Source organism: Rhinolophus sinicus, chromosome 15 (genome assembly GCF_057876585.1).
Source record: "Rhinolophus sinicus isolate RSI-liver-muscle chromosome 15, RSI-T2T, whole genome shotgun sequence".
In the NCBI taxonomy this organism is placed as follows: Eukaryota; Metazoa; Chordata; class Mammalia; order Chiroptera; family Rhinolophidae; genus Rhinolophus; species Rhinolophus sinicus.
Window position 1 is genome coordinate 119,904,493 of NC_142515.1, and position 16,266 is coordinate 119,920,758.

Genomic DNA, 16,266 nt, shown 5'->3' on the forward strand with positions numbered 1-16,266 from the left:
TATTTTTTGAGTCAAGGCTATCCTTGACTACTACCTTAAATGATCATTCGTTGTTTTTTTTAATTTCTTCTAGTGCCATTTCAGAATTTATTTTTTTTCCAGAAATATGTCCACTTACTCTAGGTTTTCATATGACCGGCACAGGGTTGTTCATTACATTCCTTTGTTATGTAAGAACTCCAGCTCTCTAAGATACTTTCTCTTTTTCATTTCACATTTAATTAATTTCATAATTTTTTTCTTGTTCACTCTCATCAGACTTTTATCTATGTTATTAATTATTAAAATAATTAAAATTTACTGTTGAGAATATTTTCCATTATCTTTTTTATTCTTTCCTCACTTTTGGAATTATCTTTTCTTCTTTGAATGTAGTCTTTTTCTCCAAATTTTGTGTTGAATATTTAATTTATTTGCTCTAAATCTTTTTTATTTTCTGATTAATGTAACTTATAGCTTTAATTTTTTCTTTAATTTTTTTGCTGAGTCTCACAAATTTGGACATCATTTTCGTGATTATTCAATTTTAAGTACTTTGAGACTATTTTTCTCATGTTTCTTAATTGAAAGATAAGTTGATAGTATGTTTTTTAAATTTTCAGACATACAAGATTTATTTCTTTTTGGCTTTAAAATTATTATTTATAATTTTATTGTATTACAGTAAAAGTATTTATTTGCATGTTAATTCTTTGGAATTTCTTGGAATTTCCCTTGGGGAAACATGGGGTTTCCCATGTATCTTAGACATGGCATTTTTGTTAATGCTTTAAATAATCTGTATTTTTTATTTAGTGGATAGGAAGTTCTCTCTAGAACTATTGCCCTAAGTTTATTAATCATACTCTTCAAATGTTCTATAGCTTCTTTATTTGTTTGATCTATCTACTTTTTAGAAGATATCATACATTTTCAATTAAATTGCTTGCTTTTAAAAATTGAATTTGACATAAATACAGAACAGTACAAAAATATAAGTGTACAGTACAGTGAATTATCATAAAATTGAAACACTCAGGTAATTGCTACACAGGTTGTAAAATAGTACATTACCACAACCCTAGAACTGCCTTTGTGTCCCCGTCAATCACTAGACTCCATTTATCCTGAAAGGTAGCCATCAGAGTTCTCACACCATAGAGTTGTTTTGCTTATGTTTAAACTGTATTTGAAGTGAATCATATAGTATGTATATTTTCACATCTGTTTTCCAACACTATGTGAGCCATCCATATTATTGTACATAGCTATTGAGCATTTTGTTTTTTATTGTCTTATAGTATTTCACTGAATAAATACAGTGATACTTGTATCCATTCTACTGTTTAGGGACATTTGCATTATTTTTAGTATTGGCTATTATAAATAAAGCTACTACGAATGTTCTCATCCATGTCTGTTGGCACCTAGATGTCCTTCATTTTTATTGGGCATATTCCTAACTCTCACTTCCTAGGAGTGAGATTTATTGGTCAAAGGATATGTGTATGTTTAACTTAGCAGACACTACCAAACAACTTTTAAAATAATGATGCAACAACAGTTTACACTCCCAGAAGCAGAATATAGGAGTTCTGGTGGCTCCATGTGTGTGCCACTCCTGGTATTGTCAGTTCTTCTCAAGTGAGCCACTGTTATGGTGGGAATTAATATCTCATTGTGGTTTTAGTTTTAATTGCCCTGACAGCTGATAGTACTGAGCAGTTTTTCACAAATATATTGGCCATTTTATAAAGTGTCTGTTCAAAGCCAATCTGGCTCCCTTAGAAACTAAAACAGGGCTTGATGATGCTGGGAAATTCTCAATCTCTCGTCTCTGCATAGCCTCAGTTCATTTCATGAGCATTTTCTCAACATGGCCGCAGGCATGGCCAGTGGTTGTTCTGGGGTCACATCTCAACAACTTCCGAAAGACAAGAAAAGATAAATCTAGTTCTGTTAAGAAATATCCCAGGTCAGGTCACATTCCTATATCCTGCACCTGGGGAGATGATGACTTTTAGCCAGATCGTGATATGCTCATATTTATAATATGGTACAGAAATAATTTACCTCGCAGGGGAAGGAAGCTACCACGGTATATCATGTCTATTTCTTGCATGAGATGCTTTTAGGGAGTTGGGGCTATTCCAGTGCACAGTATAAATACTTTACAACCAAATAAATAGTTGTAAATAGCAGTACAATAGTCTCTGAATTTAACAGGAGCGTTTAAAATAAGCCCTAAAGCAGGAGGAGGAATATAAATGCATTTCTTGGAACTCGTTTTTATGATACGCACATATTTGAAGACTATCCAAATTTTCAGTTTGTTAGTTTAGAGCTGTTGATTATAAGGGTTTGTTAACACTGAAAATAGCTCAACATTTTTTTTGTAACCTGCATTTTCTGCAAACTTCCAGGTGATTGGAAGATGTATGCTGGTGTCTTAATGGTAACTGTGTGCAGCTTTGCAGAAGTTTTGAGTATGACTCATATAACAGTACAATCCTTCTGGCCATTGATCTAACTTCAGCAATTTTTCTTCATAATTTATTTTAAATAGTGTAAAGAAGGAGAATGTTATTTGATATAGAAAGAACATTTTTTCCTCCTTTAGAATTTATCTGACTGCCCGTCTGAGCAAAGACTTCGTCTCAATTTATTAGTTCAGCCATTTAGCATAAAATAGAAAATTGCAGTGTGGCTCTGTGCTAGTTAGAGATGGAAAGTTGTTCCCTGGGATACTGACTGTTCTACTTTTAATTCATATTTCTTTAGAACTATTATGTTTCTCCTTTTGGGAAACAAAGACCTCTCCTCTCCCCATTATGTTTATTCATTAGGAGAGCTGTGTAAATGGAAGGACGGGGAGGAAGAGGAAGAGAAATAGAAGAATCTTCCTTTAGTTCTCTTTTTCAGAAACTTCAGCAAGATTGAATGAGGGAAAACTACCTGTTTCTGTTTTTTAAGAGATATAACAGCTGGGTAAAAGTATTTACTTTGGCTGTAGAAAAATCCTGACTTGGTATACTTAAAGCAAATTATGTAGGGTTTAGGTAGACAACATAAAAAGGAAATGATGTTGCCTCAGATATTTGAATGGTAGACCATTGACATGGTAACATTTTCTCAGGTGCCAACATGACAGAAAATGGTTCAGACCTCCTCCACGCTACTTTCTTAGTGGCTGTTTCTTTCTTGTGTTATCCTGAACTTCTCCCCATCCCCGCTTCTCACACATGTTTTTTGTTTGTTGTTTATGTTCAGACATTCAGAAGCATATTTAATGGTGTGTGTAAATGTAGCTTCAGCGTAATGATAATGTCCAATTCTCACTGAATCCAGAACCACCTAAAATATGGCCAAATGTGATACCTAGGATTTCTTTTCTTTTGGTATTTGCTTTATGGACACTTGATTAAGACAGTTAGTAAGGTTTAAAAATGTTTTATCTTTCTTACCGTTTCAAAGTAAACCATTTAATTTTAGCTTACATTTTTAATTCATTTTAAATTTATAATCATGACAATAGTTCATACATGAAAAAAATCATACATGATATCATTACCTACCAAATGATTATTCTCTGTATTACTTTTCAAGCTTTAGGTATATGCATGTTTTTATGTCATTGTAATTACTGTTTAACTTTGAAATTAGTTTTTTTTTTAGTAATTTGATGGAACAACATGAAAATGAAGAATATATATCTTTTATTTAATTTAGGAGATCACCTAATGCTGAGAATCAGAAAATGACTATTTTCTAGAATCATTGTGATTTTAAACTTGTCACACTTAGATGGTGATTTTAGATACTGATGTATTGGCAGTAAGAAATAATTTTTATCTTTTAATGTTGAGTAAGACTCACAATTGTTATGTGCATGACAGCAGCTATACAGAATCATTCTAGCTTTCTAAATATTAGATTTGATTGTGTTGCTAGGAAACCCCAAAATAAAAATAAATAAAAATAAGCAGGAAACAGGTTATAAAATTTTAATTTTGTTGTTATAAACAGTGGAGTCTGGGATTATGTCCTTTTATCAGAACAGTTGTGTGTAAAATGTTTTCTACGCAAGTTAAAAAAAAAAAAAAAAGACTCCTTACAGTGCAGTGATCATTTCCTGTTTCATTTTTCATTTTCTTTTTGCTTAAAGAGCTTTTGTCCCTGGCTAGGAGTTGCTTTAAATCTCTGGGAAGGTCTGTTCTGAATTTACTACTTCTGCATCGGTTAAGATCCCTTTTAAGTGTGTGCTTTGTTCTCTGAAAAGCTTAGGTCAGTTGAGCAACATGCTGCTACTGTTAAAAAAAAAAAAAAAAAAAAAAGAGCTGAGTAATGCTGGAGCCTCCTCCTGTGGCTGATGCAAACCTGGAGAATTTGCATCATCATTTAGCTGGAGTAAGTTGGTGTGACAGGCAGGAGCTTAAATACCAGCCCACGAGGAAGCTGAGCTGGTCTGTAATAGAGCGGCCGCCGCAGACACAGCCGCAGCGCAGAGGTCGTCAGGCGGAGTTGATGGGGGGACGGGGGAGCCCCATGAACACACAGGTGTTTCTGAGGAGTAATGAGATAGCTGTGAAGGAGAAAATACACCTCTGAGTTTTTACCTGTGAACACAGTAGCACCGAGAAAGACAATCTGAAAGCAAAGAGGAAGAGATTGGTCAGTCACACCAAGAGACACCAAAGTTGAAAGTTTTAGGTTTTTCTTTTCCTTTTTTCCCCCCTCCGTTTCATTAGCCCCCCCGCCTCCGTGTGTCAGTACAATGGTCAGGAAGCCTGTTGTGTCCACCATCTCCAATGGAGGTTACCTGCAGGGGAATGTTAAGGGGAGGCTGCCCTCCCTGGGCAGCAAGGAGCCCCGCGGGCAGGAGAAAGTGGTGCTGAAGAAGAAAATCACTTTGCTCAGGGGCATCTCCATCATCATTGGCACCATCATTGGAGCAGGAATCTTCATCTCTCCTAAGGGCGTGCTCCAGAACACGGGCAGCGTGGGCATGTCTCTGATTATCTGGACAGTCTGTGGGGTCCTGTCACTGTTTGGTGAGTGCAGCTTCTTCGTGGGGGTGTGTCTGTGGAGTTGGGAAAGCAACAGGGTCCTTTCTAAGGAGTGAATGAAATGGCCAAGGCTCTGTGAAAGTTTCTGACTTTTGTTTAGGTATGTCAATGTCCCAAACGCAGTGTCCACTGTTGGCAGGGGCCCAAAATCCCTCCAAAGTGCTTTCTGTGGGCTGTACTCGCTTTTCCTAACTATGACAGACGATTTTCTTTACTTTTCTCTGTGGCAACCAGAGCAAAGGATCACTTTGATGACCCGGTGAAATACGTGTATGCCTCTCTGTACAGGGCGATTGTGCTTGGTTTGTCTGTTTGGGGCATCTTGGCAGCTGACACGCTGAATGAAACACCTGTGAAGTGAAATGCGACGTGACCTATTTAGACATAGAACTGAATGTTCAGCAGAAGTTTTATTGACCTTTTTATTGGCAAAGCAAACGGTGGCAGTCTTTGCCTTTTTAATTTTTTAACTTCATACTCTTGTCAAGTTCCCTAGTGTTCTTTCCAGAGTCCTTGACGTGGAAAGCTGTGTGATGGCACATAACTGAATCCCTGTCACAAGTGGGTATATGTATTGCAAGGATCTGAGCATATTTCGGATCTTTTTCAGCCTTTCATCTCTCCCTAGTACCCATAAACTTTTGCCATGCAAATTGTAGAACTGGAATTGGGTGTTAGTTTGCTGTGCTTGCCCAGATCTGTTTTCTTTCTTTATGGTTTACTTGGTCTATAGAGACAGAGGTACTTTGTCCACCTGTTTGCTGAGCTAATCTGAACAGAGCTGATAGAAGAAATATGATTATTAATTTTTCTTCAAGATCTAGATCTCTTCTGTTGATTTGACAATTGATAGTAAAGAGGTAATAAATGTCCCCTCATAAAGTGAACAGATTAGTAGAAAGCTACATGAGTTAATTATAAAGGTGACAAAAATTGGTGAATGGTCAAAAAAAATAAATTGTATTGATGCTATGGGGTAAAAAGATACATTTGCTCTTCTCAGGCAAATAGTGTGTTTTGATTCTAAAAGACACTACTCTTTAAAGGTACTAGCTCTTTGTTATAATTCTAGGGCCAAATGCTAACTCTTGTCCCTATATGTATCAGTCCATTCTTTTTTTAGGCCTTGTGATGTTTGAATGCATTGGTTTGAGCATTTGTCTGGAGAACTTAGATTGACATTATTAGAAAGAAGGTATTTTAAATAAAACTTGTTAAAACAAAGCCTTAGTGTAAAAAGACCTATGGAGGAACTATTTTTTTTAGATTTTTTTCTGAAAAAGAGTTTGTGGTATTCCTATGGGCTAGCATGTACATTTATAGACCAAGAAAAGCCTAGTTGTTGATTGTCTTAAATGACTTCTGTGCACTCTCAACCTGTAATCTTGTACAACACTGGGTATATCCAGAGTAAATCAGTGTCTAGTAGAAAAAGCCCTAACCAGATTGCTGGACTTTGCATACTATGTGCGTGCAGCTCCCACTATGTGACTCTATTTTTTGTGCGCATTGAAAGATTTTTCAGATATAATAAAATGGATCTCTTCAAGCATTGAGCTAGTTAAAGTGATGTTGACTTGTGCTCTGAAAATATGCTTCTGCAGAAGTATATCATCTCAGGCTCAGGGGAAAGAAAAGCTAAAGGAACTAGTGAAAGTTACTAGTCTCTCGAGTTGGTATTCTTTGATTACCAATTGCAGGGAGTGTGCCCCTGTGTGAATCTACTTATCTATATTTGCACTACATTTGTCACTTAAGTTATTACAAGCTTTTTGACAGTAGTGCCTTCCTAACAGGAAGCAAAGCAAAATATAAGGGGGAAAATTATTCCTCTTAAAACTCTAGAACTCTGGACTAAAAGTAAAGAATCTATATATTTGGTTTACAGTTTTTCTAATGCCAGGGTCAATGCATGGATTTTTACATGCTGTTTTGAATTTTTTTCATCAGGGTAAAATGGTTCTGGAGCTTGAGAATTTCAAATGAAAATCTCATCCTTGCAGAACCCAATTTAAACTAGAGCAAACATCTGGAGTTTCTGCAAAGCAGATACTGGTCTAGATATTGGTTCTCTGGCAACAAATTCTGAGGTACTTAAGACTCTTTCGAATAACATTTTATATTGGTGCTTTTCTGTACAGTTTACCAACATGGCAACTGGTTTCCAACAGAGAGCGAATTGTGACTAGTTACAATTAGTTATAAATAGGCAAACTGTATCAGTCATCCCTAAATATCAATCTGCAGACTAGTTACTTTAGAATTATCTGTGAAAATTTTAAAATAATAGATTATTTTGGATCCCTCTATTGGAGAATCTGGACTCTTTTGGTTAGTTAGTGGGTCTGGGTATGGCTTTAGGGCCTACTTTTAAAAATAAAACTGTCTTCCTGGATGACTCTGATACAGTGCTAGGTTCAGGAATAGGATGAGTGATACTAAGATTTCACTGAATATTTAAATTATATTCATGTTGGACCATTCTACCTGAACCTTTACTGACTAGCACTGTTTCCCACACCTTCAGTCTCTGAAGTCGCTCAGGCAAAATGTGCGTTACATTTGAGTACTTAGCAGTATGGATAGAAGTTTTCACATAATATCAAGATATATTTTTCATTTTCTTAATTATTAATTGATGAAATTAATAGGTGTAACTATATTTCGTGAGGTGATTTCCACGTGTCAGGCCCAATACTGCCTTGCCACCCGTTATCACATTAATACACAGAGGAGGAAACTCAGGTTTTGCTCAAGTCCATGTGAATTCTATTTCTAAATGTTAAAATTGGGTTTATAATTAATGTTACCTCATGTCATAACTATAACTTATAGCATCTTTTTAAAGGAACATTACTTCAGCAACCCAGAAGAAGTGTATACTTCAAAGACATCCAAGAAAACCTTTTCTAGAAATAGAATATCTGAGTTAAAACTCATTTTGTTGACAAACAAAGCATATCCTACAAAATAAATAAAACCTTTCAAGACCTGGAGTCCATTCTTTTGTGAAGAATGGATACATTTTCTTTGCTTTGAGATGCTACCGAAATATCATTTATTAAAAGGATTCTCAATATAATGAGGTCAGTTTGGGATAGTTCCTTGTCCTGGTGTGAAGTTATGTTCTAAAAATCGGTTAGTGTTACTGGTATCTGTCTTCTCTTTTTCCCAGGTCTGAGATTCAAAATTCTTAATAATATGATGTTGTTTTAGATGTTTGTCAAGTTTGTCCTCACCATTTCAAGTAAACTTATATTGTTTGACTAAAATGAACTAGATCTCAAATTTAAGGCAGTTACAAGAGGAAGTTGGTGGCTGTTAACAATTAGATGACTGTTATTTGTCTTGAAATCAGGGTGTCATTTAGACCAAAGCAAGTAGTAATAGCTCACGGAATATAAAAATTGCTGTGTCAAATCTACTTCTGAATGACTTGGTGATAGTTTAACTTTGTACCTTTTTATTATAAATATTTCACAGGAGCCTTGTCCTATGCTGAATTGGGAACAAGTATAAAAAAATCTGGTGGTCATTACACATATATTCTGGAAGTCTTTGGCCCATTACCAGCTTTTGTACGAGTCTGGGTGGAACTGCTCATAATACGGTAAGAACATAAATAGAAAAAAAAAATAAGGAAAAAATATGCCCATTTATTACACCGTTCTTTGAATGCCTGTGATTATTTTAAACTAGTAAAAACATATGTGTTTCATGTGACTATGTTATAAATATGTGTACTTCAGGACATAAAGTCTGTGATGAAATACCTATGTTAATTAGTGCTTTAAATGCATTTAATTAATGTTTTGCCACAGGCCATAGCTTGCCAACCGTGCCTAACTTTTTTCTAGCTGCTTTTCTTTAATTTTCAATTCTTCTCAGTGATATTTCTCAGAAAGATGTTACCCTGAAAGGATTTGAAGCATCAAAATCCACCTTGATTAATCATATCTTTTGACTGTCCAGACAAAATTAAGCGTTAGGCTAGGAACTGGGGTTTTCCTTCCTGTAGATTGCACTATTGAGACATTTCACTGCACTCTGTTTTTGAGACTGGGAACCTTCTGTGCCTCACAGCCGGAGCAAGTTATGTAACCTTAGTGTCTCATAATCACGTTTTATACTTGACAAGAAGTTAAGCCTTCCACGGACCTAAATGACTCACTCCCTCACATTAAATGAATCAGTGAATTACAGTTACGCAAACCTTTTTTGATTTTATTGTTGTAACAGTGTGTTCCTCTTCCTGATTGTCTTGGTTGAGAATCAAACCCAGTCGTGCTAAGTCACTCTGAATAGCAAATTTCCTTCAACTTCCTGGGAAACTTAGGGTGTCATATGAGAAGTTTCGAGTATCACCGTTCCTTTAGGTTAATTGCTTTTACAAAACATGACGTGCACATTCTGATTACAGTTTGACAGAAATAACTAGGGAAACTTGTTCTTCCTGTAAACTTATCAGAAATAACACAGCTGAGAGCTCATGTGAGATTTTTATCCCCTGTTTTCATGGCTAAGGGCCAAAGGCAGAGCTATAATAAGAAGCATCAACTTAACACTAATGATTTTTATCGTCCTAGGAGCCTCTTTTCTAATCAAGGGCTTCAGAGTAGTATTTACTTCTTTGTTAAATCTGTTTTCATTTTAAACAATTTGGCATTATTCAAAACTTGTTATAATGAATAATGAGAAAGAGGTGCTTTGTTCCTTTTGTAAAATCTGGGATTTTCCTGGGATGTGCCTTCCACTCTTTTCTGATGGTCTGACTCTTACTCTTCAAAGGTCCACTTAAATTCTATCTCTTCCCCAGTTAATTTCCTGTTCACCCTAGTTTATGGTATTTCTTTCCTCTCTAATTCTTCTGAACAATGAAGTCTCTGCTTCTCATTTGACATTGAACACAGTATCTTGTAGTCTTATTATTTTAGGTGTCTGTATTCTGTTTCCCTGTTAGAACTGCAAGCATTTCAAGCACATAAGACCAGGTTTCACACTTTTTGTAACCCTAGTTACTTCAGTGCCCTGAGTACTATAGATATTAAATTGTTTTGATGAGTAACTGAAAGTTCAAGGTTATAATGTTTCAACTATAACATACTGAATATTCAAATGAGCACAGTACTTATTTAGAGAACTGCCCTGTCAGGATGGTGGCTTTGGAGTCTGACAGAGCTGGACTTGAATCCCTCTTCAGCCCTGTATTGGTTGGATGGCTTTGGCTAATTGCTTGGCATTATCATGAGCATGGTCATTCCATTTTCAGTGGCTCTTTCATTAATTTATTCATTCCTCAAACTGCTACTGAAGGGTGAATGGCAAGTTAAAGAGATCTAAAGTGGAATGAGCCACAATTCCTGTTCCCAAGTAGCTCATAATCAAATATTACTTTAACTACAAGGGCACTTCTTCATGGTGTGTGTGTGTGTGTGTGTGTGTGTAGATAGAGGAAATTACCTAAATGTATTCTAGATGCTTTTTTTTTTTACTAGGTTTATGTATTCCTTTATAATAATGAACTCACATTGCTCAGTTGCTCTTTCAAACAGACAGAGTAATGAATCTCCTGAGGGGCAACAAGATACCTATGTACTTTGACATTTTTGTTGACAACAAACAAGGTACCTAAATATTAGGTTGGTGCAAAAGCAATTGCGGTTTTTATAATTGAGAATAATTGCAAAAACTGCAATTACTTTTGCCCCCACCTAATACTTACTATTAAAACTATACTTCAGATAAAGTCACTCTTGCCAGAAATAATCTGTAAACATAGATTTCAAAGAAAGAAATGTCACACATCAGTACGTAGCAGGGATCAGCAGATTGAATTCACACCTATACCATATATTCAATATTTATTGGGTTTCCACTGTCTGATAGACATTATACTGAACACTGGAGATAAAATAGTGATCAAGATGAATGCAGTCTTATGCTCATGAAGCCCAGGGTCAAATGAGGGAAATAGTTATCAATCCAGAAATCACACAAGTGAATATAAAGTTGCTACTGTGATAAACACTGTGAAAGAGAAGCCATGAGGTTCAATGAGAGGATATACTCTGGCAGGTCTCACCCAATCAGAGGGTTGGAGAAGCCTCCTTGGGCAAAGGGAGATTGAACCAAGATCTGAGGTGTAAAACACTGGCAATGCATTATAGGGGCTCCAGGCAAAGGGTATTCAGATCCTTCTAGTGAGAAGAAGCAAACTGAAGAGGAAGTGAAAGCTTAGATCACATGGAGCCTTGAAATGAAGGATTTTTTTTCATATCTTGAACATGTTTGGGAAGCACTAAAATGACATCAGATTTTAATGTATACGTCAAAAAGTTTATAAATGATGGAGAACAGGAAATATAGTTCCGTTTTGGAGGTTGTGGGGAGGAGGCGATGTCTAGGAAAAGAAGGATATCAAGAAATGTATAGTGCCCTCTGCTACCAGCAGGCCAAGGCTGGAACACACATTGGTGGTTGGCTTGCTAACAGTCTAGATTGGAAGGAAGAGAAATTAGAGAATCCCAGGGATTTGTCTGTGTATCCAGGGAATATGCATTCATGTATACATTATCTAAACAAAAAATGTGAAATTTTCTCATCAAAATAGTTGAAGAATTAAAGTGGGATGGTTCATTACCAGTTTTGCTATATACCTGAACTTCTTTTCTTTTCTTATTTTAGTCACATTTTCTCACGTGTGTAAAATTACAAGAGTACTTTTATTCTTCAACTTATACTTTGCATCTAAATATTTCTGTGGAATTAAGAATCATCACTTGGCTCTTCAAGTTTTTGTCTGGAAAAATAAGAATAATGCAGTGTCAAGGATATAAGCATATGTTTTCAGTGAACACTTACAATACTAATTTTCTGTTGAGTTTGTGTCCATTTTCCTGACTACGCCCCGACTTATTACATCTGTGGCGTTTACACATTATTACTGTGGCTGGAGCTTCTTGATGAATTATTGAGAAAGAAGACTGATTCTTGTGCAGCTAGCTCTGTTAGGATCTCAAGTAATAAACTAGATCTTTAAGGGGAAAAAAAGTCAAATATGGGAGAGGAGAGGCAAAATTTATAGCACCTGGCCTTGCTCCCAAGGAAATGTGAAGTTCAAAAACTAGCCACCATAGTTATAGTCAATATTTCATTTGGAATGTCGATGATAACCTAATCAAATATGGAGTTCTGAAAATCAGAGACTTTCATATTTAACATGTTCCATATGCTGAATAAAAAAATGCCTCAAGGTAGGAAAAGTTTAGTGAAGATGCATTGTTTTTTCTGTAGTAACCTAAATATGTATGTTTTCTAGCCCTGCAGCCACTGCTGTGATATCGCTGGCATTTGGACGCTACATTCTGGAACCGTTTTTTATTCAATGTGAAATTCCTGAATTTGCAATCAAGCTCATTACAGCTGTGGGCATAAGTGAGTATGATAGTAGAAATATGAAAAAAAAAAAAAAAGACACAAAAGGGATTGGAGACAAAAGGTTCTATAGAGTTTTTGCATGGTGGGACTGCTTCCCATCTTGTGGTCTTTTTGCTTGTAGTTCCTTGCTGATTTTGCGTTGGAAAAACAAGAAAAGAATAAGGATTTGGCATGATCTCTGATACATTACATACATACATTACATGCCAGTTTTCTATTGGGTCAACAGCCATGATGGCTAATCTTTTAAAATAGGCAAACAAAATCCTCCTTGTTAGTAAAACAGAAACTGGATTATAGCATGGATAAAGAGACATTTATAGATGGAAACCCAATTATTTTATGGATTTTTTTAAATTAGAAATTGTCTTTCCTCATCGATAACATATCGAATTATAAGCGATGCATCGTCATGGAATGATGTTTATATGTTGGATGTGTATGTTGTGTTCATACATTTTATAATGTTAGCAGCTGTCACTCTCTGTGTTATGGGCTTAGCTCCCCATTGATGGCCATGATAAGAATCTTCTTTCTACATTTGATTATTAGTAGCATTTATCAACCAGGAGTTTTCTTTGACTAGGTTTGAATTACTTGGACATAGAAAGTTATACAGAGATAACTGAATTGGATACTCATGAAAAAATTTTAGTTATGTTAACTAAGGTGTTTTAATAGAACAATGAAGAGAACGATGCACTTGTGACAGCAGACAGGTGAATGGGTTAGTTAGCAGGAAAGAGCTAGGAATTCCACATAAAGAGATGATAGTGAGATTCCAGCTCAAGCTCTGAAGGCAAACAACCTGGAACTGAAACTTGGTGTCACAATTTCTTAGTTATGTGATTTGGGGCTAAATATTAAACCACTTTAAGTGTGAGTTTTATTTATTGATAAAATACCTGTGAAAAAGATCATTTATCTTGAATGGATGTAGAAAGATGAAATTATGTCAGATTTTATAGGCCTTCAGCAGAACTTGCACATAGACCGTTCCTGATAAATCTGGTGTTCCACTAAGGAATTGGATTAACAGCCATTGTTGTGCCTGTTATATTCTGGTCCCTCCACTGACTGAGGCAGAATCATATCACAATGATTTATATTTGCAAAGGAAAAAGTTAGGGGCAGTGTTTTTGAGAGCTCTGTAAATTGACAAAAGTGACTCATTCAAAGCTACAACCAGCAAACTTCAAATAGATTCTATGTAAACATTTACATGGCCACAAATATTGCCCACTTTGGCCTTGAAATGAGATGGATAATGATAACATATTACTATTTTGGTAAATCCAGAGACTCTTCTTATTTATCCCAATCCTAGCAATCATGTTAAAGCAAAATTTTGTATTTTCAGAGGAGTAGCTAGAAACCGTTCAAATCAAAATTTTAAAGCAATTACGTGTAAAGATAACTATGTTAAAGTTTACTAACTTCTGTAATACAGATTGGTGATAACTAGTTAACAAAGAGGCTGAGTAAATCTTGGATGGACCTAGACATTTCCTTCTATTTTTGCCATTAGTTATAACATTAATTTACAAATTTTGATGTTCCTTTCGCAAGCTTGAAATTCTGAGGAAATATATTCCTACAATCACAAGCACTAAAAGAGAAAACAGGATATTCATATGACTCATTGGGAGGTACTGTAAGTCAATGACCTAATTGAGAAAGTCAATCTGTTTTTTTTTTTTTTTTTAAAGTTCAGTGTGTATTTGTGACAATTCTTAGCAAACTGTTTTTAGAGAAAAGCTTCCATTAAGATTACAGCAAGATAAAGATATTGTTAACACTACTCTTTTTTTGTTGTTGTTGTTCTTTTTTGTTTGTTTGTTTTTTGTTGTTGTTCAGGTTTTTTATTTTTTTTTATTTTATTAGTTTCAGGTGCACAAGACAAAGCAAAACTTAGACGTTTATCATTTATATCCCTCACACTGTGTGAACCCCCCTCCCCCCATCCACTATCCCTCTGTACATTCCCCAAATTAATTTTCAAAACCCCATGACCATCTTGTGGTTACCGACTATTTTCTAAACCTCTCACCTTCCCCTTATCCCCACCTCCCCCGCCCCTCTAGCAACCCTCAGTTTTTCCTCCATGTTTCCAAAACTGTCTCTGATTAGTTCATTCACTTATTCTTTTCTTTAGATTCTGCATATAAGTGAGATCATATGGTATTTGTCTTTCTCTGTCTGACTTATTTCGCTTAACATAATGAGGGGAATGTCGTTTGATGGAGCCACAGGAGGTGGAGATGGAGATAGAGAAGGAGAAATTTTCCTGGGGCAAATTTCTCACATTCTACATTATTCAAAATGAAGATAGGTGATTTTCTGCCTGCTACTGGTGGAAGGTTGGTGAGATATAGAAGGTAGAGTTTAATTGCATGAATTGCTTCCTTGTATTCCTACGTTAAGGAAAGAGTTTGTGGTAGTTTGAAATCTCTAGTTCAAGTATAGAAGAGCAAACCTACTGGATTATGTTACAATCAAATCATAGAAAAAAGAAATTTCAAGTTTTTTGAAATGTTAACCAACCGCTTGAGAAATGAGAGTGAACTGGTGAGGAGTTTTAAATGTTAATTTACTCCTCACGCTTCTCACCTTTTAAAAAGCACAAAGGCCCCAACTTATGGTGGTTTGCCTTATGATTTTACAGCTTTATGATGACGATACAAAAGCAATAGGCTTTCAGTAGAAATCATACCTCAAATTTTGAATTTTCCCGGGCCATGCTTGGCATTGGCAGCTCCCAGGCACAGACGTGTGATCAGGAGGATAAACAACTGACACGGGTACTGAGCCATGTACTGTGTTTCTGTGATTTTTGGATTTTGTATGCCCAGCACATTTAAGGTAGGCTAGGCTAAGCGCTGCTAGTCAGTAGGTTAGGTGTATCAAATGCATTTTTGACTTAACGATATTTTCGTTTGACAATCGGTTTATCTGGGACGTAACCCCATCGTAAATACAGGATCATCTGTACTCTACTTCATTTCTGTCGAATTAATAAAGATGGTAAGTTTTGCTTTTCCAAAGACCTCTCCATTCTGGAAATGGCACATGGAAGTGTAACTGGGACATTTTATCTATTCACCTTTGGCACTCTCCTCTAGCCCAATACTGACATTTGTTACTCCCTTTACCTTCTATGGAACTCCATGAATTTTCACTATTTTTTTGTAGTTTTAAAAAGCATTGAGGTACATAAGTTGAGTATTCAAAATGCTATGCAGTCTCTTGTTCTGGTCTCCTTAAACTAAACACTAAATCAGTGTACACTTGAATGGCAGAATATTATAATAATAGAACTACTTGCCTCACAATGTGAGATCTAATCCCAGATCCATCCTTAACCACCTCTCTGAGTGTCAGTTTCCTTACTAGTTTAGTATATGTAGGTGATCAGACAGTTCTGCCTGCCCAGCTTCTCATACCTGTGGAAATAATTAGAGGAAGCAAACAAAATAACATGTTGATTGCATTGTGAGAAAAAAAAAAGTAGCCAGTTCTATAAATGCATTGCTGTATTTTTCTTTTCCAAAACTGTGATTTCCTGACATGAAAGAAAGTCTGGGACCAGTTCTGTGCTAGCGTTTCAAATACAGCACGTGGAGTGGCTCCATTTAAATCTCCTGAAGTCTGGATCTTCTTAATCCTTTTCTACAATAACTAAATTACCAAGACGACCAATCCATAGGTAGATCTGCATAGTATTGAAAAATACAAGTACTGCAGACAACAACCATTTTCTTCAGGAGGATGACAAGTAAAATGT

General features: G+C 35.8%; 1 protein-coding gene across 5 annotated transcripts in view; it reads left to right on the forward strand.

The window, feature by feature from the left end:
• SLC7A11 (solute carrier family 7 member 11) overlaps window positions 1-16,266 on the forward strand; it is a 386,915-nt gene that overhangs the window by 181,077 nt on the left and 189,572 nt on the right. For 3 of the 5 annotated variants that reach the window (XR_016019081.1, XR_016019080.1, XR_016019082.1), the window contains 2 exons: window positions 8,529-8,655; window positions 12,364-12,479. Coding sequence is in view for 1 of the 5 variants with exons in the window: in XM_019730843.3 (XP_019586402.1) it covers window positions 4,754-5,030; window positions 8,529-8,655; window positions 12,364-12,479 (520 nt within the window). In the remaining 4 variants the exon portion in view is untranslated. Of the gene's footprint in view, window positions 1-4,368; window positions 5,031-8,528; window positions 8,656-12,363; window positions 12,480-16,266 lie in introns of those variants that run through there. The other 2 variants (XR_016019079.1, XM_019730843.3) reach the window with 2 other exon arrangements.